The 27,754-nt window shown below is 39.2% G+C and overlaps 1 protein-coding gene across 1 annotated transcript in view; it reads right to left on the reverse strand.

Moving 5' to 3' along the window:
• The window catches only part of ZSWIM6 (zinc finger SWIM-type containing 6), a 102,089-nt gene that overhangs the window by 56,789 nt on the left and 17,546 nt on the right, over positions 1-27,754 (reverse strand). The window contains exon 2 of the mRNA XM_088152733.1: positions 1,715-2,071. Within this exon, the coding sequence (XP_088008859.1) occupies positions 1,715-2,071 (357 nt within the window). The remainder of the gene's footprint in view (positions 1-1,714; positions 2,072-27,754) is intronic.

The raw sequence follows: 27,754 nt of genomic DNA on the forward strand, positions 1-27,754 counted from the left end.
TCTTGTCCTCCCCTCAAAATCCTGCCTTGCTAGAAATTACAGGGATGCAGCAGTGTAGCGGAGAGAGAAGAGCCAAATTGGAATTATCACATGTAATTTTTCATATAGTACATCTGAAACATTAAATGGACACTCAAATCTTGTAAAAACAGGACTGAAGCTTAAGACTGACAGAAACATGGCTAGAGAATATCTATTTACTTCATATCAGTTGAAATTTTCAGGTCAAATAAATTGCATTCTTGGCTACCAAAAGGACTTGCTGATGGTCTGCCCAAACTTTTATGCATTGTCTTTGAGAATGGTGATGTCCCTGATTACTGGAGGACAGCAAAATTGTAGGATTGGGCAAAGCATTCAAAGGAGCATCTCATCAAGTGGTTTTTAAAGCGCACTCCCTCAGGCTTGCAGTTGCTCCATGCAGTGAGCAATTTATATACACTAATTTGCCAGAAGATTGGACACTACTATATTGTCTAACTTAGCTTGCAGAATACATGAATTCAAATGCTAACTCCTCCGGTTTGCAGATGTCAGGGATTAAACATTTTAAGCAACAGTTGCTTGCTTGCTTAAATCTCTAGTTTATTTTGATGGTAAGATAAGTAGTATAAAAACTACACCCTGACATCCTATTCAGATGAATAACAAGTTGCCTGTCCAAATTCCCTCAGTAGGAATGACTACACCAAATAACAAGTTTCCCCTTTCTTGGGGCCTATATTCCTCTCCCACTTACAGATATGAATTCCTGAATATCTATACCCCATTCCTCATGTCACCTTCCTAAATGATTTGAGGGCTGGCAGTTCCCTCATTCATTCTGCAAGTTGAAAATTCCTGTCATGCAAGTACTCTTCTACCAAAGACACTTTCAATCAGAAATATGGTGATCATCTACAAGCTGGAGACTTACTGAGTTAGGCATTGCACTAAAATATTCAAAATAAATGAAATTCATGCTTCTTTATGCAACAACTATCCCACAAGTAGAGAATATTTCTACTGTCCTTCCTATAATGTATTAACAGTAGATATTACCTTTTCCTGACAGCTTTTATGGGTTCCCTTAATAGATTTGAGAACATAATCATTTATACCTTCTGTCAATGTGGTTGAGCCAATGTTATTCTCCATGGAAGTATGTTATACCCAGGGGCACCCACAAGGGATGGTCAAAAAAGAACACCAGCCATGACTGCACGATTGAAGTCTTGCCGCTTTTACATGTGTCACATTGGAACAGCAATAGAAATCAACCCTTATACAACTCATTTCTGACAGCTTTAGTTTTCAAGCTGAATCCAATCTGTACATGCAAATCCTGATAGTGCAAGACTAAGCCTATAATCGTATATCTGAAGGCCTCTGCAGACCATCTCACTTCACATCTCTCTTTTATTTGACATCACAGCATGATATTTAGAGGGACAGCACTGCTCACTGTTGCTCATACACTGAGTTATAATGCATGAATGGAACTAGTCTTTTCTACAATGATAGGCAGTCTTCCCCAGTTTTCAGTTAGCTTTCTATCACATTGCCTAATTAAACTGACAGAGGCTAAAAGTGTCATTTGTTCTAACCATATTTGGAGGGAGAACATGAAAGGAAGTCCAAGAAGCTTACGGAAATACAGTATCAATAGGATTAAACTGAAGTACCTAGAAGAAAAGGGATTCTGGAGCAAGCACTGGAGAGAAAACTAACTCACCATGAACTTGATTGATCTCTGAATTCTGAGAAAGGATTTCATCTGCAAGTTTCTGAGCAGTTGGCAAAACTTCAGTATGGTGCACTGTAATCAAATACTGTACAAATTTTTGCAGTTGGTCTCTGTTCATTTGAAAAAGAGTCTCTGAAATGGGAAGATGCAGTTTGACCTGATCTGGCTTGCGGATCCGGTATAAAGAAAGGGCCACAACATGGGCACAGTAAAATATGTCTTTGTTTCCACAGCTACAGGTCACTGAGGTAATCTTGCAACGATCAAAGCTGATAGCTACATTGCAAACAGTTTCTGGCTCGGATTGCATGGCAGGTTCAGTCACGGTGCCGCTCAGGTGGAAACCTGTTCATTGCAAGAAAATAATAATTTAAAAAATCAGCAAAATGTGTGTTTGCTATTTTAAGTAAGCAAAGTTTGACAAGCATAATGCACTTAAATAGAATTCACCATCTTAGACAGCAACTGTGGTCTTCAGCAGCAGCCACTAAAGTCACCTAAAAACACTATGTATATAAATAGTTCCATATACACAAAGTGGTAATTGTGGTAGATGATGATTACAGAAAAAACAGGAAGCAGACTTTATACACCAAAATACTGAATCTCGATTACTTTAGAACCCTCATAGTAATAACATTTTCCAGCTCTGTTGATAGCAAATGCTAGCTGGAACCTTCCATCAGTGGAATCTGGTAACATTTTAGTGTCTTTAATTTTTTTTTTTTTAAACCCAATGCTGTGTTCACACATGAAAAATGTCAAAACAATAGGGGTAGGGATTATTCAAGAAACTATGCCTTTCTTCTGAACTATTCACATACTATCACAAAGTCTGCATTAAGGCTATACTCCGGAGGAAGCTATAGAGAGATTGTATTCATTTGATGCACACAGAACTAGAAATATAAAACTGACTTTTATAAACAACTTTTTGAAGTGAAGTGGCTGTGTCCCATCTTAGTACTTCCATCCTATGAAACTTTTACTATTTACTATCGCACAGTCACTTTTCATGGGCTTTCAGATCCACTTATTCTGTTACAACTTGCCACTGTTTCTCAAACCAAAAGCTTTACACCCAGCAGAGCTATCAAACACTTGTTGTGGAACTATTACTGTTTCAAGAACATATGCTGCCATAAGGCATGTTGCACATTTGAAAGTTTCTTGTTAGGAAAGAAACTACTTTCATGCAGAGAATTAGTTTGCTGGAATAGTATTGTTTTAGCCCAATAGTTCCATGATGGACATCCATTTCCTATACAGGCAGTCCTTGGTTAATGACAGTAACTGGGACCAGGAACTCTGTCACTAAACGACCCAGTTGTAAAATGTAACATCACATGACAGTGCCAACTTAAGATGCAGTTCTGGCAGTTCCAGTTGCCATCAGCGGGTGAATCCTGCATGGTTGTTAGTGATCACTATTTGTGACCTCCTGCCAGCTTCCCCATTGACTTTGCTTGTTGGAGGCCAGCAATGAAGGTTGCTAATGGCAATCATTTGACTGTCATAATTACAAGCCATTTGCCAAGTGCCTGAATTGCAATCATGTGATCGTGGGGATGCTGTGATAGCCACAGCTATGAGGACTGGTTGTAAGTCTCCTCATTCAGCATCAACGTAATTTCAAGTGGTCGCTGAATGAGGACTACCTGTAGAATGTCTTTATATGTTACTGTTTGTGTGGGGAAAAAGCACTCAAATATGTTTGTCTATCTCCTTCTTGGTGTGGCATCTGAATACCCATGATGACGTAGCATACTAAGAAAACTTATGGCTGGTAGAGTTCTTAAAAAACAACAACAACATGAAGATCAACAAAGATCATTAGGATCCAGTTTGTGAACATAAGATATTTTGTATCATTTTTTCTCTGCCCATTTAATCTTTTTTTTAAAGGATTTCTGTGTAGGTTTGTTTGAGACCACAGCTATGCATTAAAATGCATTTCTGATAAATTCAGTCATAGTGCCAAGTAACTCTTATACCAAAGATTAGATTGCAAATAAATCAGTACAAGTAACTTTGGGAGTGCTTTGTTTGCAAATGTATATCAATATTATGCAATTCAAGACAAATTAAAATGGAAACCAAATGGTGAAAAAATAAATAAATAAAGAACCTTAGCTTGATAATGACACATGGACTCACTTCTGGAGTGAATATAGTTCTCTATTGTCAATAAGACCCCAATCCATTTCTCCAATAGGCTTCAACAAAGAATTATCTCTCAAGTATAGTATACACTTAATAAAAGCAAAACTGTCTTCTGAATGTAGACTTAAGTATAATTGTTTAATATATAACATTTCAACAATAAGTTAATATTTTTTCAATTACGTGTACTCATTACTTAAAAAAATAGAAAATAACATTTTGATATGACTTCAGAACTCAGTGGCTTGGATTTTTTTAATATCATCTTTGCAAAAAGAAAAAAGAAAAACTACTACTACTCATGGAAAAATCTTCAATTTATGAGAGGCTCCTCTCAGTGATTATAAGGAAGAAAACACACACACACACACACACACACACACACCACACATACACAGATCCATCTCTCTTTCAGCTCCTTATCAACTTTCATGCTTGATTAGATTTGGGGCAGGGAATGGGTGAGTGAGAAGGCAAGGAAAATCAGTAAAGATTGCTTCCATCTTCTACAGTGGGGAGACTTGTCAGAAAAATTCATGGCAACTCCACTAGTCACGAAGTTTGATGCGATTTAACAGAAAACAAATACTATTTTTTACCTCAACCATAATTTGAGGTAAAAACAACTCCACTGCTTGAATTAAAGCATATAAATGGGATCACAGAACACCTCAAGGTGTTCTCAGGAATAGAGTAGCTTCCAAGCAGCTCCAATAATTACCATAAGGAAGAAGAAATGCTGACGACCAGAAAAGCCAAATTTGCCATAAATAATGCAGGGAATCTTTTAATTCTGACCATTATTCTTTTTTACTTTAGAAGAATGTATTGTTTACTGTAATCTCATCTAGCAAGTACACAAATTTCCAGTCAAGAGAGCAGCAAAGAGATGCCAAAACCCACAGCAGCAAATTGCTCCAGAAGGAGAAGCAAGGAAGCACGCACTGTCCTACCTCAACTTCAAGATTCCAACTGTCTAGAAACCCAGACTGACCCAGCTGACTCCCTGACACATGCTGACTTGGGGAATTCTGGGAGTTGAAGTCTACACATCTTAAAGTTGCTGAGGTTGAGAAACTGCTCTAGAGCATCCTCTCCTATGCAGAGAAGTCCATGACTGAACCTAAAACATTTTGTTCCCAAAGTATATCTTTTGCCACAAATCTTACCACCCTATTTGAAGAGGTACATATCTTTGAAAAAACAAGGCAAACACTCACGCTTTCTGACAGACAACCTCAAAGAGAGCAGGTAATCTTTTTGGACTAGAGCATATATAAATTTTTAAAAACATACAATGGATGTATTCACAAAATGGCTACCATGGGAAACTTGCCTACCCATAAAATGGCTCTGTGGTGGGCATTCCCAGTCATAAAATACTAATTTTCCATAAGGTGAACTAGCATTGGCCACCCTCACACAAGAAAGAGAATCAGGGTGGCTGGAAACCATATCTAGGAGACTCTACTATATATTTTAAAGCCAATAAGAATCATATTTTGCCCTACCTACTAGGTCTTTGGCCCCATGGTCCAAAAACTGGAATGTGGTCCCAGTAATTCTTTCAGACCATAATTTTAAAAGTTTCCTTTTTGAAGTGGCCTTTAATTAATAGATGTAGGAGAGGGCCATTTCCTTCTCCAGACAATGTCAAAAGGCTAAAAGATATGATGCCGGAAGATGAGCCCCTCAGGTCGGAAGGTGTCCAATATGCTACTGGGGAAGAGCGGAGGGCAATTCCAAGTAGTGCCAGAAAGAGTGAAGCGGCTGGGCCAAAGCCGAAAGGACATTCAGCTGTGGATGTATCTGGAAGCGAAAAGAAGGTCCGATGCTGTAAAGAACAATATTGTATAGGTACCTGGAATGTAAGATCTATGAACCAAGGCAAGCTGGATGTGGTCAAACATGAGATGACAAGACTGAACATCGACATCTTGGGAATCAGCGAACTGAAATGGACGGGAATGGGTGAATTTAATTTGGGTGACCATTATATCTACTACTGTGGGCAAGAAACCCTTAGAAGAAATGGAGTTGCACTCATAGTCAATAAGAGAGTCGGAAAGGCAGTAATGGGGTACAACCTCAAAAACGACAGAATGAGCTCAGTGCGTATCCAAGGCAAACCATTCAATATCACAGTCATCCAAGTCTATGCCCCAACCACTGATGCTGAAGAAGCTGAGGTTGACCACTTCTATGAAGACCTACAACACCTTCTAGAACTAGCACCAAAAAAGATGTCCTTTTCATCATAGGGGATTGGAATGTTAAAGTAGGAAGTCAAGGAGTAATCGGAATAACAGGCAAGTTTGGCCTTGGAGTACAAAATGAAGCAGGGCAAAGGCTAATAGAGTTCTGTCAAGAGAACAAGCTAGTCATAGCAAACACTCTTTTCCAACAACACAAGAGACGACTCTACACATGGACATCACCAGATGGTCAATACCGAAACCAGATTGATTATATACTTTGCAGCCAAAGATGGAGAAGCTCTATACAGACAGCAAAAACAAGACCAGGAGCTGACTGTGGCTCAGATCATGAGCTTCTTACTGCAAAATTTAGGCTTAAATTGAAGAATGTAGGGAAAACCACTAGACCACTCAGGTATGACTTAGATCATATTCCTTGTGAGTACACAGTGAAGGTGATGAATAGATTTAGAGGATTAGATTTGGTAGACAGAGTGCCTGAAGAACTATGGACGGAGGTCCGTAACATTGTACAGGAGGCAGCAACTAAAACCATCCCAAAGAAAAAGAAATGCAAGAAAGCAAAATGGCTGTCTGATGAGAATTTACAAATAGCTGTGGAAAGAAGGAATGTGAAAAGCAAGGGTGAAAGGGAAATATATAAGCAACTGAATGCAGATTTCCAGAGAATAGCAAGGAGAGATAAGAAGGCCTTCTTAAATGAACAATGCAAAGAAATTGAGGAAAACAATAGAATGGGGAAGACTAGAGATCTCTACAAGAAAATTGGAGATATGAAAGGAACGTTTAGTGCAAAGATGGGCATGATAAAGGACAAAAAAGGCAGGGACCTAACAGAAGCAGAAGAGATTAAGAAGAGGTGGCAAGAATACACAGAAGACCTATACAAGAAAGATCTTAATGTCCCTGATGTCCACACTGGTGTGATCACTGACCTTGAGCCAGACATCCTAGAGAGTGAAGTCAAGTGGGCCTTAGGAAGCATTGCTAACAACAAAGCTAGTGGAGATGACAGTATTCCAGCTGAGTTATTTAAAATACTAAAAGATGCGGGACAAGAAGCAACAGTTAGAACCGGTCATGGAACAACCAATTGGTTCAAAATAGGGAAAGGTGTACGACAAGGCTGTATACTGTCACCCTGCTTTATTTAACCTATATGCAGAGTACATCAAGAGAAATGCCAGGCTGGAAGAATCACAAGCCGGAATTAAGATTGCAGGGAGAATCATCAACAACCTCAGATATGCGGACGATACCACCCTAATGGCAGAAAGTGAAGAAGAACTAAAGAGCCTCTTGATGAGGGTGAAAGAGGAGAGTGCAAAAGCTGGCTTGAAACTCAACATTAAAAAAACTAAGATCATGGCACCTGGACCCATCAATTCCTGGCAAATAGAAGGGGTAGAAATGGAAGCAGTAACAGACTTCATTTATTTGGGCTCCAAGATCACCGCAGACGGAGACTGCAGCCATGAAATTAAAAGACGCTTGCTCCTTGGGAGGAAAGCTATGGCAAGCCTAGATAGCATATTCAAAAGCAGAGACGTCACCTTGCCGACAAAGATCCGCATAGTCAAAGCTATGGTTTTTCCAGTAGTAATGTATGGCTGTGAGAGCTGGACCATAAAAAAGGCCGAGCGCCGAAGAATTGATGCCTTTGAACTGTGGTGCTGGAGAAGACTCTTGAGAGTCCCCTGGACTGCTAGGAGGTCAAACCAGTCAATCTTAAAGGAAATCAACCCTGATTGCTCATTGGAAGGATCGATAATGAAGCTCAAGCTCAGATACTTTGGTCACCTAATGCGAAGAGAGATCTCTTTGGAGAAGACCCTGATGCTGGGAAAGATTGAAGGCAAAAGGAGAAGAGGACGGCAGAGGATGAGATGGTTAGATAGCATCACTGAAGCAATGAGCATGAAACTGAGCAAACTCAGGGAGGCAGTGAAGGACAGGAAGGCCTGGCGCAATATGGTTCATGGGGTCACGAAGAGTCGGACACGACTTAACGACTAAACAACAACAAGGAGAGGGAGATTTTTTCCCCCCTTCAAGTATTATCCAGTGTGGCAACAAATTACTCCCTCCGTGCATATCCTGTTGAAGCTGTGATCTGTTTTAGCAAGATACTGTCTTCTGTAGGGAGCAAATCTGAACGATTTATATTACCTTACCCCTCAAGCAATATCAGAGGCAAAGCTGGATAGGGAGAAATGATCGGCCACCTCAGTAAATGAACCATATACACAACAGACATATCAAAGGCACTCAGATCTTTCTTTTTTTCCTTAAATTCACTTTCAAATTTTATTCCTTTTACTTCTGCCTATTTCTGGAATAATCAACGGCTGCTTCCCTTTTTTAGTGTTTTAGATTACTTATGCTAAATTGAATAAAAAAAAAATTAATTACTATTCCCAAACAGTACCTTATCTAAGCTATGGAGATAAGGAATTTCACTTACAGGAGCATTTGGTGATTTAAGCTTCTAGTATGGTCTTGCTGTACAATTAAATGTTTGCTACCTCCGTGAAAACTAGGCTACAGTATGTCAGTGTAGTACCTACTGCTTTTCATTGTTACCTGACTCATGCAAATGAAGGGAACAATCATGTATACAGTACATGATTTATTTATATCCCACCTTTTCTCTGAGAGTGGCCTACAGGGAGGACTCTACTAATTTTATATCTACAACAATCTTGTAGGTAGATTAGGATGAGAGAGAGTAACTCCATCCTAAATCATGCAGTGAATTCCATGGTTGAGTGAGAATTTGAATCTGTGTCTTTAGGGACATCAGCAACACCTTAATCCCTACTTTACACTGGCTGTGTATGCCTGTGTGTCAGAGAGAAAATGTCACTAGTAAGCAAGAAAGGGTATGTGCCAAACTTTGTGTCTCTGGTAATGCCCCTCCCCAGCAGCCATTTTGTGATTATCAGTAGAGCTTTTCTTAACATGCTAAATGAGTTCATGTGCCCCAAAAGTTTACGTATCTCAACAAACCCAAAGCAGAGTTGTAGATTAAAGTTACTACAAACCCTTATTCACTTTTCCTGTTTATGTAGTAGTCAAAGCCTGTCTTTACCGATAAGAATTGTGGAAGCCATCAGGAGCCTCAAACATTTCCTTTGTTTGTTTAGTTCTGTCCAGGGTCACCATTTGGTTACATAGTTTCAACACATGTCTGTAAAACTACATTACTCTCTAGAAATGGGGAGGGGGTGTCTTTGGCAAAATGATGATTTGAAACTACAAAGGTGCCACTTGTTTTCTGCCCTTGATAAATAAATCAGCCTCTCCCAGTCTTTGAGAAAGAGAGAGAACCTAGAATAAAATTGCAATACTCAGTTATTTTCTCTTACATATGAACACACTGCTTGAAAAATAGAAGCTTTTTCGACATATGGACATTCATTTGACAATGACTAGACAGTGGCTTTGTAATCTACTCACTGAATGGGAAGACCGAAAAGTGTAAATTCCACCAGAGATCTTTCCTTGCAAGAAGAGACGATTAGAAACTGCCTGCCGGTATCTTTTATTGCAACATGAACAAATGTCTGCTTGTCCTTTGGAGTAATTATTTGAATTTAATACAGAGTAACAGATGAGCAATCCGCTTTATAAACTAGTTCCAACCTTCCTGCCCCCCACCCCTCAAACATTCTTGGATATGCTTCCATTAAGAGCACATCTCAGCACATCCTGCTGGCTTTGGTAGCCAAAATGCTCCCCACTCCTCATCTCTCTCCAGTCTCTTGTGGACCATACAGCATAAATTAGCTATTCATTATGTGTGAGGGAGTCACAGATAAAGCTGCACCCTGCTGAGAAAGACTGCTACTTTACATGTCAATTTCAGAATGAAAGCATCTGCTACCTTACTAATATGTATATTTAAAGCCACCGCAGATAATACACTGTTCATTGCTTGTTTATTCAGATATTATGGATGCCTAAGTAGCATTGCTCAAAATGATCCCCTCTGAGTCTTCTCTTTCCCACTACTCCTTGCAATCTGCTGCCCACCCCCAAAGTGGCTTGCTTGTAAGTTTTTTTAAGATGGTGCTCAGCATATATGAGTACTGTAAACCTAAATCAAAACTTTTTGGCCAGCAACTGCTATTTGAGTATGGACTTAGATAATAAGAAAATCACACCCAGAACAGAAACAGTATCACAAACTGAGCCTAAAAATATCACTTGTATTAATTCAAAAGCGTAGTATACAAACAGACTGCCTTCCCAATTTCAGACCTGGAGAATCACTAAGATCATCTGAGAAGGTCCTAACACACCCCCTTGAAGTCTGTAAAGCATCTACTCTTACATTTTTTTAGGCACTGATTGTAGACCAAATTTTTCACTCGGAGATGGTTTGGTTTTCCTTCCCCTGCCACGACGTTTCCAAGGAGTATTTTAATACCATTATTTCTTATTGTATTTTATCACTGAAGTCTAATAATTTTTATTTTTTATTTGTAAACCACTTCAAGATGCATCTAAATGGAAAGTAATATGGAAAGACATTGTTTAGTAAAATAAATAAGTCCAATCTCCCAATAACAAGGCGATGGAAATATTGATTACTGCCGAGAGACAGAGAGAGAGAGAGAGGGAGGGAGGAGGAGGAGGATTATTCACTGTGTGGTATAATTTAGAATTATGCATTTGAAAAAGTCATTTTTTTACTTGGTTAAATCCCCATCTGCCTAATGTGGCAAGTAAACAGAATAAGAATCACAGACTCATAGACAGACAGATAGACAGACAGACAGACAGACCGACATCTAGTAAATGAGTTAAATTTTATTAGGCAGGAATTAAGAAAAAGAAGCCAGACATCACCAATTACAACTGAGTGATACCAACCACAAAAAGCTAGGCAAAAATCCATTTTAAAGCTTTCTAGGTAAAATTTCTAAGCAAAGGTCGCCAACACAGTATGTTCAGATAACATTCCCCAGAATTCTAAAACTGAATAAAAATGTCATGAGATTTTGGTGTTCTGTCTAAAATATGAGAACTTTGGGGTGACACTGCTGAAATCTCAAGAGATTCTGGACATTTTACATATAGTGCTTGGCATTTGAAAACTTAACTGTTTTTAACTTTATCAAACCAGTATTGAGACAATTTCTACAAAAGATGTACAAGAGTTGACTAACATTTCAAATATCTAATCTAGAACCCACCTCATCATAACTGTCTCAGCTTTAACTAGTGATCTCTTTCTATATTACAGAAATAGAGAAATCTTGTGCTGCAATCAACCATATCAAACCATCCCAAACCCCAAGACAATTATTTATGCTTGCAGAGTGTGCTATGGTACAACATTTAGCTGCACAATACCATCATGGACAAAAAACTGGAATCTCCTGTGCTGTCAGAACTAATAGACAAAAGCTACACAATCATATATTAACAAAGCCCAACCTGATGCCCTCTAGAAGTTTCAGACTGCAATTCCCACCACTGCTGATCAAGTCATCGGAAAAGAGTTAGAAGTCCAAAACAACCAGGAGGCACCAGGCTGGAGATGAGTATAATATTGCTTCGTCTGGTTAAAAAAATAAAAACACTCAGAAGGAGGACATTTTTTATCCTGACTTAAATGTTTCATAAAATGAAGTACACAGATAATAGCTATAGTTCTATTTTTCTTCCCATCCAACTTCATGGAATATCACGGATGTCTGGAACTGTTCCCTGGATAAGAAATGAACTCAGCTACACAAAACATATGGTGTTTTATGGACTGTTACTAGGAAAAGGGAGTGAGAGACGAGTCTCTCATGCAGACAAGGGAATGTGGATTGCTTTCTTCCACAAAGAAAATGCAAGCGCCCTTAATATTATCACATAATACTGCCAGTAACCTGCTCTGCTGGTTCAGGACAAATCATTTCTGAAGCTCGAGCACACACATACAAGTTCAGGACCAGGAAAGAGGTACATTCCCACCACTTCTCTGTTTCAGAGACTCCTAATACTGTTGGTGGGGCCAATGCTAACATGAATGTGTAACATACACAGATTACATATGTTTGCCTTGCATGTGTGCCTTCAAGTCAGTTTTTCACTCCTGGAGACTGCCTGGATTAGTCCCTGCAGTTTTCTTGGTAAGGTTTTTCAGAAGTGGTTTGCCCTTGCCTCCTTCCTAGAACTGAGAGAGAGTGACTGGCCCAAGGTTGCCCAGCTGGCTTTGTACCTAAGGCAGGACTAGAACTTACAATCTCCTGCTTTCTAGCCTGATGCCTTAACCACTATACCAAACTGGCTCTCATGTTTGCCTTAATATCTGGTTAATATTCCAGACGAGGTCTATACTTTCCTTCATGAGCTTACAGATTCATTAAAAAACTTACAGATGAAATGTTTTCCGGTGTTGTTACAGAAGTTATTATTTGCACCTTACATATTGGAAAAACTAGTTTCACAAATTTACCAGTACTTCATGCTGGTCAGCTACTAAGACCTCATGTCTCCTTCAAAAAGACAATATTCATGCCTCTTCATTAAAACAAACTGATTTAAAATAAAATGCCTGTTAATGTTTGCTTAATTTATACACACATATTTATATACATGCAAACAAAGACAGCCCAAAGTAATTATCTTGATTATAACCAAAATCACGCCTGTTTACCTTTCAGTAAATACAACTTGACAGCAATTAGATTCACTGATCAGAAAGCATCAACTATAAATTCAATAAGCATTATTTCCATTCTGCATAATAGTATATTTCTTATTGCAGCCCACTACAGTGGTAATTCAAATGTATGTCCCAAGTACTAAATTTAAGATGTTTAAAGCAACAATGTATAATGTATGCCATCTGGATTATTCTATGACCAGATCATTATTTGTCAAATGTAGTATGTATGATCAAAGCTTACCAGAATACAGCAATAGCTATTCCCACATTTGTGATTAGTAGCAAACATTGTCTCACAACTGATGCCCCAGTCCCAAATCTATGCAAGCACTTTTTGATTACTTGATCAATTATTTGGTGGTGTGCAAGATATAATACAGAAAAACACTTACTTACATACTCCCTCTTCTAACATTTCTCCACAACAATTCTGTGAAGTAAGTAGGACCAAGAGAGGGTAACTGACCACATATTCAAAATGATTGTACAATGACTTTTACATAGGAAAAGAAAAGGGGGGGGCAATTGACTATTCCCCCTCACCTGTCAGTCAAGGCTATGTTACCTATGCGGGGGGGGGGGGGATTCTCGGGCAAAGCTTAATAATGGGACATAGAAGCCACAAACTATATAAGGTGTTGATGTAATCCACTTTTCTTGAACTTGTCACTCTCCAGAGGTGCTTGGGGGTTGCAATCCCATCACTTTTGGAAGACATCAGGTTGGAAAGGTTACTGTGACCTAAATCCTAAGAACAATTTATTTTATTCCCCCTTGGCATTATTGAAAAGCTTCATTTATCCACCTCAAAAATCTTCTGGAACTGCACTACAAAATGCCAGCTTGGGTAGGCATGGATCAATGCACCATTCCCATCTCCAGGATTTTTAAGTTGGACCCTGTGGCTCAATTTGCCCAGCAGGTCTGGAGTCATCACTGTCTAAGCAATGATGCACAGATGACCAGCTTCTTTCCTAAACTCCAAGCACAGCATACACCAAAGTTTCCTTTAAAGTTGTTGAGAAATAGGGGGCAGGGGATGGCATCCTTGCCTTGAAATTCTCTCACAGAAGCAGGCTGTTGTTTCAGAACAAACAGCAGCTTGTTTCTATCGCTCCTTTGTTTGACAAGTTTGAGCTGGCTAGAAAGGTCATTTATGCCTCAAAGCATCAAATTAACATTTGGAGGACATGAATTTAAAAAATGGGTATTTGGTTCTGCTTTCTGAATTGCTAATGCATTTTCTTTACAAAGAAAAAAAAACTTATCCACAACCTAAAAAGAAAGCAAGTAGTCTTTCCTCAAGCTAAGTAAGCATTGATTTTATGTCTGTGTCAGCACATGCTGACTATATCTTAATTAAACTTCATTTTTAAAACAAGATTTAAGCCAGTAGGCTAGAATGATATAAAACGCATGGAACGATGGAAAGGAAATTACTTTTTAATTACGCAGGAGGAGACTTTTGGAGGTTCATACGAATATTAATAAAAAGTTTCCTGACCCTTTCTTTAAATACTGGTAACAGATTCACTGTGTTCAATCTATATGCAATCAACAAATCCTTGTGCAATTAAAATATGGAATACCAAGTCAGTCTGTTCCTACACCGAGCAAGGGGATGGACTTAATGGCCTAAACCAGTGTTTTTCAAACTTGGCAAGTTCAACATGCGTGGACTTCAACTCCCAGAATTCCCCAGCCACTGCTGGCTAGGGAATTCTGGGAGTTGAAGTTCACACATCTTAATCTTCCTGAGTTTGAAAAATGCTGGCCTAAACTGTCACTTCAAACTATGTGTCAAGCCCCATGGAGTTAGGCAAGATCAAAGAAGTGAGAACTACACAGATTTCTGGAAGGTATCTTTAATGTTAGTCTGGGATAAATACAGAATCTTGGAAACTATAACAGGAATTTCCCACCTTCTTTCATGGTGAGCTAACTAAGGTGGGGTTTTTAAACGATTTAAAATGCTTCTTCTCAGATTTTCTGCCAACTGGGCTATATTGCTGTACATCAAATTAGCTGCCAACTAACTTGCCCTCTATCTCCTGATTCTTCATGTCTACTCTCATTTCATTCCCAGCTTCCTTACAATCTTCCACACTTGGGCTTCACATATGGTATACACTCAGATATTGTAGTTATAAACCATGCCTTAGCATGTAAGTGAAAACACACATGTAGTTTATTCAATAAAACATGTTGAAATAAGCCAGAGGTTATCACTTAAGGCCGTAATTAAAGTGTAGAATTGTAATTGTATGATATGTACTTTGTGAGCCGCCCAGAGTTCCCCATTGGGGGGAGATGGGTGGACAATAAATCGAATGTAATAATAATAATAATAATAATAATAATAATAATAACAACAACAACAACAACCACCACCTTGCCTTACAAATCACAATACCTGGGTTCATGCTTTGTGATAAGTCAAAATGAAACAAACCACATTATGGCTTACTGTAGCACAGGAATCCACCTGAAGAGAAAAGCCCTGATCTTACTACAGCTGAGGATTAAAATCCAAAAAGAAAAACATCACCACATGGTAAACAGAGTAACCAAGCAAACAGATCCCACAGGACCACGTAAAGCATCATGTCTGCCCACCAATCCAGGAAGATTTTTCATAAATTTGGCATCAAATAAAGCCTTACAAAGATGTCTACAAATGGCATTCGCTCGAACAATACTATTCCACCTTTTTTCTATTTGTGGCACATTTGGCAAACTTCAAAAAAAAAAAAAAGTACTTTCTAATAGATACTTCTGCCCAAAGGCAAGAAGAGAGCTCTTTTTTCTCAAAATCATTGAAACAGTCACTGCCAAATTTCTTCAGTCAGGCGCTAGTCCCTTTGCCTTCATTATCATGTACTCCAGCCCAGTAATCTTTAAATTCCAGTCAAAATCTACACTCATCCTGCAACAATGGGACCTGTTAATTTTAAAGTTTCTTTTCTCCTTGTCTCTCCATTTTTTTCCTTTTTCTCTCTTAAAAAGAAAGAACAGTGATGGCCCAACCCATTTTTAAATTAGAGTTTGATGGAGCTGGAATCATAGCCTTTCAATTGTAACCACGTTCTTTAGGCGAGCTTTTTTAAAAAACTGAATGGCTAGTACCTAAATTAATAACTTTTTTTGCTTGACTAGGCCCTAGGTGGGCAAAGTGGCAATGTGTACTGGGCTGAACCATGATTTTATGGGGTTTTCATATGTTTTTGAAAGACCATTTTAATTATATCATGCCAATTTTAGAGATTACAGTATGGTTTGAAAATGGCAGGAAAAGAAGGCTACCAATTGTGGCTCCAGAAGATGTGGCTCCAGGAATTTAGGTTCTCTATTTCCATTTTTGGTTATTAAATGACCTTATATAACTAGTAAAATGCCTCAAGTATCCATCCAGCCATCCATCCATCCATCCATCCATCCACTGAACAGAACAGAACAGAACAGAACAGAACAGAACAGAACAGAACAGGTTTATTGGCCAAGTATGAGACATACAAGGAATTTGACTGGTGTAAAAAGCTCTCAGTGTGTTTGCATAGCATCAGGAAATAAGGAATAATAAAAAGTAATAATGTTATATACTAAAACTATGCCCCTTCATGGATCACTGCCTTGTCGTGGCGAAGAGGCTTGCGTAACTCAGTGAAGCCATGAGCTATACCGTGCAGGGCCACCCAAGACAGACAGGTCATGACAGAGAGTTCTGACAAAATGTGGTCCACTGGAGAAGGAAATGGCAACCCACTCCAGTATCCTTGCCAAGAAAACCCCATGGACAATGTCAAAAGGCTAAAAGATATGATGCCGGAAGATGAGCCCCTCAGGTCGGAAGGTGTCCAATATGCTACTGGGGAAGAGCGGAGGGCATTTCCAAGTAGCTCCAGAAAGAGTGAAGCGGCTGGGCCAAAGCCGAAAGGACGTTCAGCTGTGGATGTATCTGGAAGCGAAAAGAAGGTCCGATGCTGTAAAGAACAATATTGTATAGGTACCTGGAATGTAAGATCTATGAACCAAGGCAAGCTGGATGTAGTCAAACATGAGATGACAAGATTGAACATCGACATCTTGGGAATCAGCGAACTGAAATGGACAGGAATGGGTGAATTTAATTCGGGTGACCACTGTATCTACTACTGTGGGCAAGAAACCCTTAGAAGAAATGGAGTTGCACTCATAGTCAATAAGAGAGTCGGAAAGGCAGTAATGGGGTACAACCTCAAAAACGACAGAATGATCTCAGTGCGTATCCAAGGCAAACCATTCAATATCACAGTCATCCAAGTCTATGCCCCAACCACTGATGCTGAAGAAGCTGAAGTTGACCGCTTCTATGAAGACCTACAACACCTTCTAGAACTAGCACCAAAGAAAGATGTCCTTTTCATCATAGGGGATTGGAATGCTAAAGTAGGAAGTCAAGGAGTAATCGGAATAACAGGCAAGTTTGGCCTTGGAGTACAAAATGAAGCAGGGCAAAGGCTAATAGAGTTCTGTCAAGAGAACAAGCTAGTCATAGCAAACACTCTTTTCCAACAACACAAGAGACGACTCTACACATGGACATCACCAGATGGTCAATACCGAAACCAGATTGATTATATACTTTGCAGCCAAAGATGGAGAAGCTCTATACAGACAGCAAAAACAAGACCAGGAGCTGACTGTGGCTCAGATCATGAGCTTCTTACTGCAAAATTTAGGCTTAAATTGAAGAATGTAGGGAAAACCACTAGACCACTCAGGTATGACTTAGATCATATTCCTTGTGAGTACACAGTGAAGGTGATGAATAGATTTAGAGGATTAGATTTGGTAGACAGAGTGCCTGAAGAACTATGGACGGAGGTCCGTAACATTGTACAGGAGGCAGCAACTAAAACCATCCCAAAGAAAAAGAAATGCAAGAAAGCAAAATGGCTGTCTGATGAGGCTTTACAAATAGCTGTGGAAAGAAGGAATGCGAAAAGCAAGGGTGAAAGGGAAAGATATAAGCAACTGAATGCAGATTTCCAGAGAATAGCAAGGAGAGATAAGAAGGCCTTCTTAAATGAACAATGCAAAGAAATTGAGGAAAACAATAGAATGGGGAAGACTAGAGATCTCTACAAGAAAATTGGAGATATGAAAGGAACGTTTAGTGCAAAGATGGGCATGATAAAGGACAAAAAAGGCAGGGACCTAACAGAAGCAGAAGAGATTAAGAAGAGGTGGCAAGAATACACAGAAGAACTATACAAGAAAGATCTTAATGTCCCTGATGTCCACACTGGTGTGATCACTGACCTTGAGCCAGACATCCTAGAGAGTGAAGTCAAGTGGGCCTTAGGAAGCATTGCTAACAACAAAGCTAGTGGAGATGACAATATTCCAGCTGAGTTATTTAAAATACTAAAAGACAATGCTGTTAAAATGCTGCACTCAATATGCCAGCAAGTTTGGAAAACGCAACAGTGGCCACGGGATTGGAAAAGGTCAGTTTATGTTCCAATTCCAAAGAAGGGCAACGCCAAAGAATGCTCAAACTATCGCACAATTGCACTCATTTCACATGCTAGCAAGGTTATGCTCAAAATCCTACAAGCTAGGCTTCAGCAATACATGAACCGAGAACTACCGGATGTACAAGCTGGGTTTTGAAGAGGCAGAGGAACTAGAGATCAAATTGCCAACATTCGCTGGATCATGGAGAAAGGACGAGAGCTCCAGAAAAACATCTACTTCTGCTTCATTGACTATGCAAAAGCCTTTGATTGTGTGGATCACAACAAACTGTGGCAAATTCTTAAAGAGATGGGAGTACCAGACCACCTTACCTGTCTCCTGAGAAATCTGTATGCGGGCCAAGAAGCAACAGTCAGAACCGGTCATGGAACAACCGATTGGTTCAAAATAGGGAAAGGTGTACGACAAGGCTGTATACTGTCACCCTGCTTATTTAACCTATATGCAGAGTACATCATGAGAAATGCCAGGCTGGAAGAATCACAAGCCGGAATTAAGATTGCAGGGAGAATCATCAACAACCTCAGATATGCGGACGATACCACCCTAATGGCAGAAAGTGAAGAAGAACTAAAGAGCCTCTTGATGAGGGTGAAAGAGGAGAGTGCAAAAGCTGGCTTGAAACTCAACATTAAAAAAACTAAGATCATGGCATCTGGACCCATCAATTCCTGGCAAATAGAAGGGGTAGAAATGGAAGCAGTAACAGACTTCATTTATTTGGGCTCCAAGATCACCGCAGACGGAGACTGCAGTCATGAAATTAAAAGACGCTTGCTCCTTGGGAGGAAAGCTATGGCAAGCCTAGATAGCATATTAAAAAGCAGAGACGTCACCTTGCCGACAAAGATCCGCATAGTCAAAGCTATGGTTTTTCCAGTAGTAATGTATGGCTGTGAGAGCTGGACCATAAAAAAGGCCGAGCGCCGAAGAACTGATGCCTTTGAACTGTGGTGCTGGAGAAGACTCTTGAGAGTCCCCTGGACTGCTAGGAGGTCAAACCAGTCAATCTTAAAGGAAATCAACCCTGATTGCTCATTGGAAGGATCGATAATGAAGCTCAAGCTCAGATACTTTGGTCACCTAATGCGAAGAGAGATCTCTTTGGAGAAGACCCTGATGCTGGGAAAGATTGAAGGCAAAAGGAGAAGAGGACAGCAGAGGATGAGATGGTTAGATAGAATCACTGAAGCAATGAGCATGAAACTGAGCAAACTCAGGGAGGCAGTGAAGGACAGGAAGGCCTGGCGCAATATGGTTCATGGGGTCACGAAGAGTCAGACACGACTTAACGACTAAACAACAACAACAAAACTATGCAGTCAGAAGAGGAGAATTGGAGGAAGAAATTCTATCTTTTCCCAGATACATACTTTTTTCTCCACATTCATTTGCTTTAATCTATTCAAGCTAAGAAAATAAAAGCTTTGGTGGCCCTTCTTTGAATTTAACTTTTGAAACCACACAAATAAGAAATCCCCACCATGCAGCTATAAACAAATTTACTTGATATCTGCCACTAGTACACAATTCCATTGGCAAGAGACTAGCGTCTCAACATAAAGATCTTCTAAAATAAAATAAAAATAAAAAATAAAAAGTCTTCTCTTCTAAGAAAGCTCAAGTATGCATACTGAATGATGACACAGAGAAAGAACTTATGCGCCACACTGAGTTAATCAATGATATGCATGAAACTATTTGTACAGGCAAATAACATGTTGTGCAGGCATTTGCACTGCACTAAATTCCTATAGATTGCAGAATCAGGAAGTGTTTCAATGTGCTGGAAAAAAACAATAGTTAGTTTCAGTATGTATGTCCATCTTCATCTTTTATGAGAGGAAGGCAAGGTCATTGATACCTTCTGGTGTAACATAAACTGATTAAAGTTTTGCCTTCCATGTCCTTGTTAGGAATAACTCTGAGAAAAAGGAAGGATAGCTTACTCAGTACCAAACTTTCTCAGAGGGCATCAACTACCTCCAAGTTGATGATAGTTTCATTCCAAATCATCTGAAAGGCATCTGTAGGGTCAAAGATGCACTTTACTTTCTTACTGTGAGATGCTATTGATCTAGTATTACCAAATTTACATTTCCATTTAACTTCTCAGATATTTTAAAGCAAAGCTCTTCTCCTGCTTCAGTGTTAGGGGCAAAGATTGCCAATGTTATCTCTTTCCTGAAGGTTAAATCATACATCATCCACCCAGTTGAGATATTTTGAAAGACTTACTATGGGGGATTCAAGATCACGTTAGATCAAGAGACAGTGGTAATCTGCCAACTCAAAACCATTAGTTGGAGAAGAATTCACTTTACATACTTCAGCATGTTCTCAGCTCTGTACAAATCATACTAGGAAGACAGGATGACCTAAGTCTTTCCAAGAGGATACAAGACTCACAACCAATAATAGGTTCTCAGAAAAGACATGACAATGATCATATTTGATTTTACCCCTTCTAGAACTTATCCAATAAGGTTTCTCCTATTTCTAGAAATGGAAATTATGGTTAAGCAGCTCATGAAGAAAAACAAATAAATCAAGACTTAACAAAACTATCCTGTTTAAGTCAGCCTGGGTATAGATTAACATTCAATACAGTAGCACACACAGAAATCTCTCTCTGTCTGCTCCCATTACATCTATGCAGGCCTGGGGGGAGAACTAATGGTAAGAGTACATAATAGCTGGTTAGTATACCAAGCTGGTATTTGTGGGACCTTTCCTCAGATTAAATCTGATCTAGACAAATTTCTTTCATGCTTTCTGCCTTGATATACTTTTAAAATCTATGTACATATCCTGGAAATCATGAGGTAGCTCATTTATTCTCTTTTCCACATTCTCAAGAAATCTTTATTCTGAAATAGGGAAGAATGTAGCATGCTGAATTGTAGAAATAGCTACAGCTAAGAAAGTTCTTGATGTCAGAAACTAATCCTGTCTCCATTATTCAGTTGTCAAACAGTTTAAGGTATAGATTTTATTGGTTTCAGTTATATCAAACTCACCATTATATAACCAATCTTCATATAATTCACCAAATGGTATTTGTAGCATACTAATGACTACGAAAGAGAAATATTTTAAGATCTGAAAACAACTTGGGAGGTAGATCTTGGATACTATATTTCTATACAACGGATATTAATTTGGAATAAACTGGTTCTCAACTGTATCTCATTAATTCTTGACATTGCTCACTCGTGGTATTTTATCATACTCCAACACTATTAGCTCCTGTCAGCTGATCTTGTCTAGCTTTCTGAAATCTTGTGTTTTCTAAATGGGCTGAATTGCAATTTCAGTCAACTTTAGAAAACATCTGTCTGGCAACCATGGGAATTTTAATACAGCTCTGAAGGACATCAGGTTGGTAAAGGCTTATCTTGCCTATCTGCTGGTAAAAAAGTAGGCTCAGTGTCATGAGAGATGGAATTACTGAGCTATGGCTATCTTTTTCCTTAGTATTCTTGGAACATTTCTTTGTTACTCCCTTAGCAAGAACTCATGCTGGCTTTCAATTAGATATTGAAAAGAACTTAAAATGGTTGTGCATAAAGAATTATTATCCTTATTACTTGCAATATGCACAGAAATTGAACACTGCATGACACTGGATCCTGGCTATGTACAAACCTGGTTCTGCCAGATTTTGCCTCTCACCCTTTTAGAGAAATTAACCACAAAGCAGGTAAGTCATATTAAAAACTTGCTGAGTAATATTCCCATTCTTTCCCTACCCTAAGAAACCACTGTTCTTCCATCCTGTCCTTTAAATCATTTACTGTCCTGGAAATATGATTTTACTTAAAATGCAGTATTTTTGTCTTATATTGATACAGTGGGGCAAAAAAGTATTTAGTCAGCCACCAATTGTGCAAGTTCTCCCACTTAAAAAGATGAGAGAGGCCTGTAATTTTCATCATAGGTATACCTCAACTATGAGAGACAAAATGAGAAAAAAAATCCAGAAAATCACATTGTCTGATTTTTAAAGAATTTATTTGCAAATCATGGTGGAAAATAAGTATTTGGTCACCTACAAACAAGCAAGATGTCTGGCTCTCACAGACCTGTAACTACTTCTTTAACAGGCTCCTCTGTCCTCCACTCGTTACCTGTAGTAATGGCACCTGTTTGACCTTGTTATCAGTATAAAAGACACCTGTCCACAACCTCAAACAGTCACACTCCAAACTCCACTATGGCCAAGATCAAAGAGCTGTCGAAGGACACCAGAAACAAAATTGTAGACCTGCACCAGGCTGGGAAGACTGAATCTGCAATAGGCAAGCAGCTTGGTGTGAAGAAATCAACTGTGGGAGCAATAATTAGAAAATGGAAGACATACAAGACCACTGATAATCTCCCTCGATCTGGGGCTCCATGCAAGATCTCACCCTGTGGGGTCAAAATGATCACAAGAACAGTGAGCAAAAATCCCAGAACCACACGGAGGGACCTAGTGAATGACCTGCAGAGAGCTGGGACCAAAGTAACAAAGGCTACCATCAGTAACACACTATGCTGCCAGGGACTCAAATCCTGCAGTGCCGGATGTGTCCCCCTGCTTAAGCCAGTACATGTCCGGGCCCATCTGAAGTTTGCTAGAGAGCATTTGGATGATCCAGAAGAAGATTGGGAGAATGTCATATGGTCAGATGAAACCAAAGTAGAACGTTTTGGTCTAAACTCAACTCGTTGTGTTTGGAGGAGAGAGAATGCTGAGTTGCATCCAAAGAACACCATACCTACTGTGAAGCATGGGGGTGGAAACATCATGCTTTGGGGCTGTTTTTCTGCAAAGGGACCAGGACGACTGATCCGTGTAAAGGAAAGAATGAATAGGGCCATGTATTGTGAGATTTTGAGTGAACACCTCCTCCCATCAGCAAGGGCATTGAAGATGAAACGTGGCTGGGTCTTTCAGCATGACAATGATCCCAAACACACCGCCCGGGCAACAAAGGAGTGGCTTCGTAAGAAGCATTTCAAGGTCCTGGAGTGGCCTAGCCAGTCTCCAGATCTCAACCCCACGGAAAACCTTTGGAGGGAGTTGAAAGTCCGTGTTGCCCAGTGACAGCCCCAAAACATCACTGCTCTAGAGGAGATCTGCATGGAGGAATGGGCCAAAATACCAGCAACAGTGTGTGAAAACCTTGTGAAGACTTACAGAAAACGTTTGACCTCTGTCATTGCCAACAAAGGATATATAGCAAAGTATTGAGATGAACTTTTGATATTGACCAAATACTTATTTTCCACCATGATTTGCAAATAAATTCTTTAAAAATCAGACAATGTGATTTTCTGGATTTTTTCCCCCATTTTGTCTCTCATAGTTGAGGTATACCTATGATGAAAATTACAGGCCTCTCTCATCTTTTTAAGTGGGAGAACTTGCACAATTGGTGGCTGACTAAATACTTTTTTGCCCCACTGTATGTTATTATCATCAGATAACCTTATATATAAGACTTACTATTTCTGCCAATCCAGACTCTATTTAGAATTTCTAATTCTAACACATAATAGGAGGCAAATTTTGAAAAGATAGAAATAGTTTCCACATAGGCACAACTGCTGTTAAACTGCTTCTAATAAGTACTTACAGAGATGCAAGAGTTCATAATTTATCATGTACCCCATCCCTAAATTCTGCCCCTTCAATTACTGGCTTCACAGACTAAAAACTACAGACTATGCTGAATAACTAATACTATTCTGTGTTAATTTCAGGAACTCTGATCACCTTACTAGACACAGATTCAATGTGCACCAAGTACTCCCTTATATTAGCAGAAAGACTTCAACATTACAAAGTCTGGCTCAAAATGTTCTGCTTGTGTTTAAAATTGCAGCTGTGTTTCCCATTTATGAACATATGACCATTTGTAAACATCAGTAAACACTTACCATCTCCTCCCTACATTTTAATGGACTTAACAGAGATTTTCTGTTGTGAAGAATTCCTGTGCAAATTTTTATTTATGCAATGAGTTTTCCAGTGCTCAAAGAAAAGACAAGGCACCTGTTTCCTCAACAGTTTCAAAGATCATTGAGTTCGACTCACTACAACAATGAGACTTTGTGTTTGGGGGAAAAGATACTTGATACTACAAGAAGTGGCTGCCCTCCATACATAAGCAACTTTAAAAACTGAGGAATCTATACTTTGCCATCTTGCCAACTGGTGAAACTGAGATTATACATCTCAGTATAATCAGCTACTGCACAAGTTATAAAGAAAAATGGGAAAGGCTTTAAGACATAAATTAAAACTATGTCTCATTCAGTGAGTCCAATGCATTTAGATAAACAAAGCTTTAAAAAATCCTATTTTACCATGTCCAAATTTATGGCTACTGCTCCAAGTTGGCTTCTAATTAAGCCAGGACTTTAATACTCTAAATGTTAATTGTGATAAAAATATTAGTTAAGAAGTTGCCCAATTTCAGGATTTGTTCAAGCAGCTTTTTGCAATGACTTCCACTAGAAAAAATGATACATATTCTCTTTCACTGAATCTGGGTTTTAAAAGATCCATTAAATGCAACTGGAAGTACATTCCCTAGCATAGTCTCTTTGACAAAATATAACGTTGTGAATTAAGCAGTTTTAATTACATATATAAAATAGTGGGGATAGGAAGGTTTTGCACTAATCAAATGAACTCCACTGCTACCCTTGGAAAGTAATTGCATTTTATTTCTGATTGTTTATCACGAATGTCTTTGGCCAATTTGCATTCCCAGGACAACTTATACCGCCTGGAGCATGAACTCTTTGATAAGTTCCCTTCCTGGTATTTGCAAACAGTTCCTTTCTATATGGCTTTCATATGGCCCACAATTCTCAACAGACTGTAGAAATAACAGATTTTATGATTTGGACTAAATGTGCTGGGGAAAGCAGGATCAAAGCAGGGAACCTGAAAAGGTAACCATAAAGCACATGGGGATCCCCTGGACAAAGCTTTGTAACAGATACACCTTTGTCTTAATTTGATTATTATGTGGGTAATTCCCAGGAGCACATATATAAGTCTGAACAACCAGGCACAGACTAAGAAAGGGATTACATACGAGGCCTTTATCCAAAGTTGCTTAGCATTCCAAATAACATTATCAGTACTTATTGGAAATACATACATACAATTTACTAAATAAACAGCAGACCATCTCCCCTTCACAGTGGTTTCAATCCTGGACCAACCAGAAAAAAACAGGGGCACATCAAACTCCAGTGGATAAATATCAGTGAGGAGCAGGCCTCCATTTTAAGGGGTTCCAGTCACACAATTATCATGCAAAATGAAATAAGTAGAATAATTACTGAACCCACTGCTACTTTTGGGACAAATGCTTGCACTCCCATTTCAGAATGGGCAAAGTTCAACTTTCCAGCCCGAATCACTCTCCCCTCTTCCTTTTTGCAAGCCTTATAGGATGGTGGCAATGGCAATCCTTTAAAAAAACTGATATATATATATATAGTTATCAAATGCTTTTGCTAGATCACAATGACCATGGTGTAGATCACCATTTACCCTATAACTTACTACCAAACTATTTTCCTGGGGAAGAGAACTGAGCAATGCCAATAGCAAAGACCTACAACTGAATGAACCCATTCCAAAAGTCTGAATACTGTTCAGCATCATTTCAAAAGGTATTATTTATTATTATTGTTATTATTATTAAAATTTGTATACTGCTCAACTCCCAACAACTCTGGGTGATATACAAAACCAACTAGGAGGAATTAATCTGACCCACCAGTTTCCAACTTTCCTATTCTACTACTCACTAAAAATGGCTAGCAGACTGCATTTGGGCTGACAAGTCACAAACCACACAACTAAAACATCTCTCTCCTCTCATCTGAAATGGAGGGCATTAGCTAATCTGTGTGAAACATCTTGAAAAATGAGCTATCTTTTACAGGATGGCAGAAACAACAGAAGCCTCACAGCGTTCCTTTAAACATGAGGAAGTGATTGCTAGCTAATCCAAACAGATTTTTTATGCTAATATCTGCAGATTTATTTATTTATTTATTTATTTATTTATTAAACTTGTCCCTGCCCATCTCCCCCCAATGGGGGACTCTGGGTGGCTTACAACATATTAAACAATAAATAAATATACAGTTAAAATTTAAAGAGGAAACATTCACAAAGAATAAAAGGAAAAGGAAAAATCCAAGAGGCTGATGGAAGCAACACCAGGCCTCTCGGGGGCTAGCCAACCCAGTTCAAGTTTTCATGATATAGGCATAAAATTATTTATAAATACTTATTTTTCATCAACTGCCCTGGCTTTCTGAACTCTGGGCAATGGTGCATGAATACAAATCTGGGTCACAGTGATGAAAGGTACTCGATTAAGTATTCATGTCTGAAATCACCAAGCAAAGCAAATTTTGTTCAATGGTGAACCAAATCCTGATTTTGAGGACTGCAGTTTGATACAAATATCATTTTTACAACACAGAGTTTTTCTAATCCAGTTATAAAATGAGGAGAGATCAGGCCATGACAGGACGAATATTTTGATTCTAATGGGTGAGATTAATTTTCTAAGATACACATTACGAGACTGATTTAGCAGAAGCTTTTCAACAGAAGGAGGCTAGAAATAGAGAGCAGCCTAGTACTTTCTATTCTGCAAGTCAAGACTGAAAATTCAGAAAAAGGTCTGCCTTATCGCTCTGCCAAACAGTACCTGAAGTCGGTGTTTAAGGAATTCATTTTCCAAAGCCATTTCTAAAGCAGGAAGCAAAACGCAACCTTCAACTGAGTTTTCTGCAGAAAAACTGCAAAGAAGTTAAAACCCCGTTGTTTTAAGTGCAGTTCCCCTCCTCCAGCCGTGTCCAACGAGTGCGCGTTCATCCACATGCATCTGCTGGTGCGCGCACACCTCCAGCCAGCCAGCCAGCCAGCCAGCCAGCCTACCCGACGCCCCTCCCCTTCTCACTGTCAGCCTGGCCTGGCCCTCAGCTGAACTGCTGGTGCTGACGTCAGCTGGCGACTCAGGCAGCATTCCTAAACAGTTCAGATAAACCCACTGGTGGAAAGCTTCGAAAGCCCTCAGCTGTAGTGAAGAAAGCCAGCTTTGGCAGCGGGCCAGTCAACTGAGCTCAGCATTTTGTAATGCACTTCCTTTTTGCTTAACAGCTTGCATAATGCCTCAGCCAATGCCACCTTTAACCCTCTGCTTACCTGATCTCCCAAACAGCATCAAGGGAGAACAACTGACAGGGTGTGAAGACAGGATCCGGCTAGAGTTAAAAGAGGGAGACATTAAGTAACTCGCTTAACTTTCCCATTTAAAAGTAGAGGGATGTTTGAAGCTTCCAGAGCGTGCATGATTCCAAAGTTAAAGCCCTTCTAAGGGATTTCATTAAAACAAATCAGAATATATAAGGGTTACCGAAACTTAC

Source organism: Python bivittatus, unplaced genomic scaffold (genome assembly GCF_059951505.1).
Source record: "Python bivittatus isolate LINGU-HERP-01145 unplaced genomic scaffold, Pbiv_v1 ctg000570_np1212, whole genome shotgun sequence".
NCBI lineage: Eukaryota > Metazoa > Chordata > Lepidosauria > Squamata > Pythonidae > Python > Python bivittatus.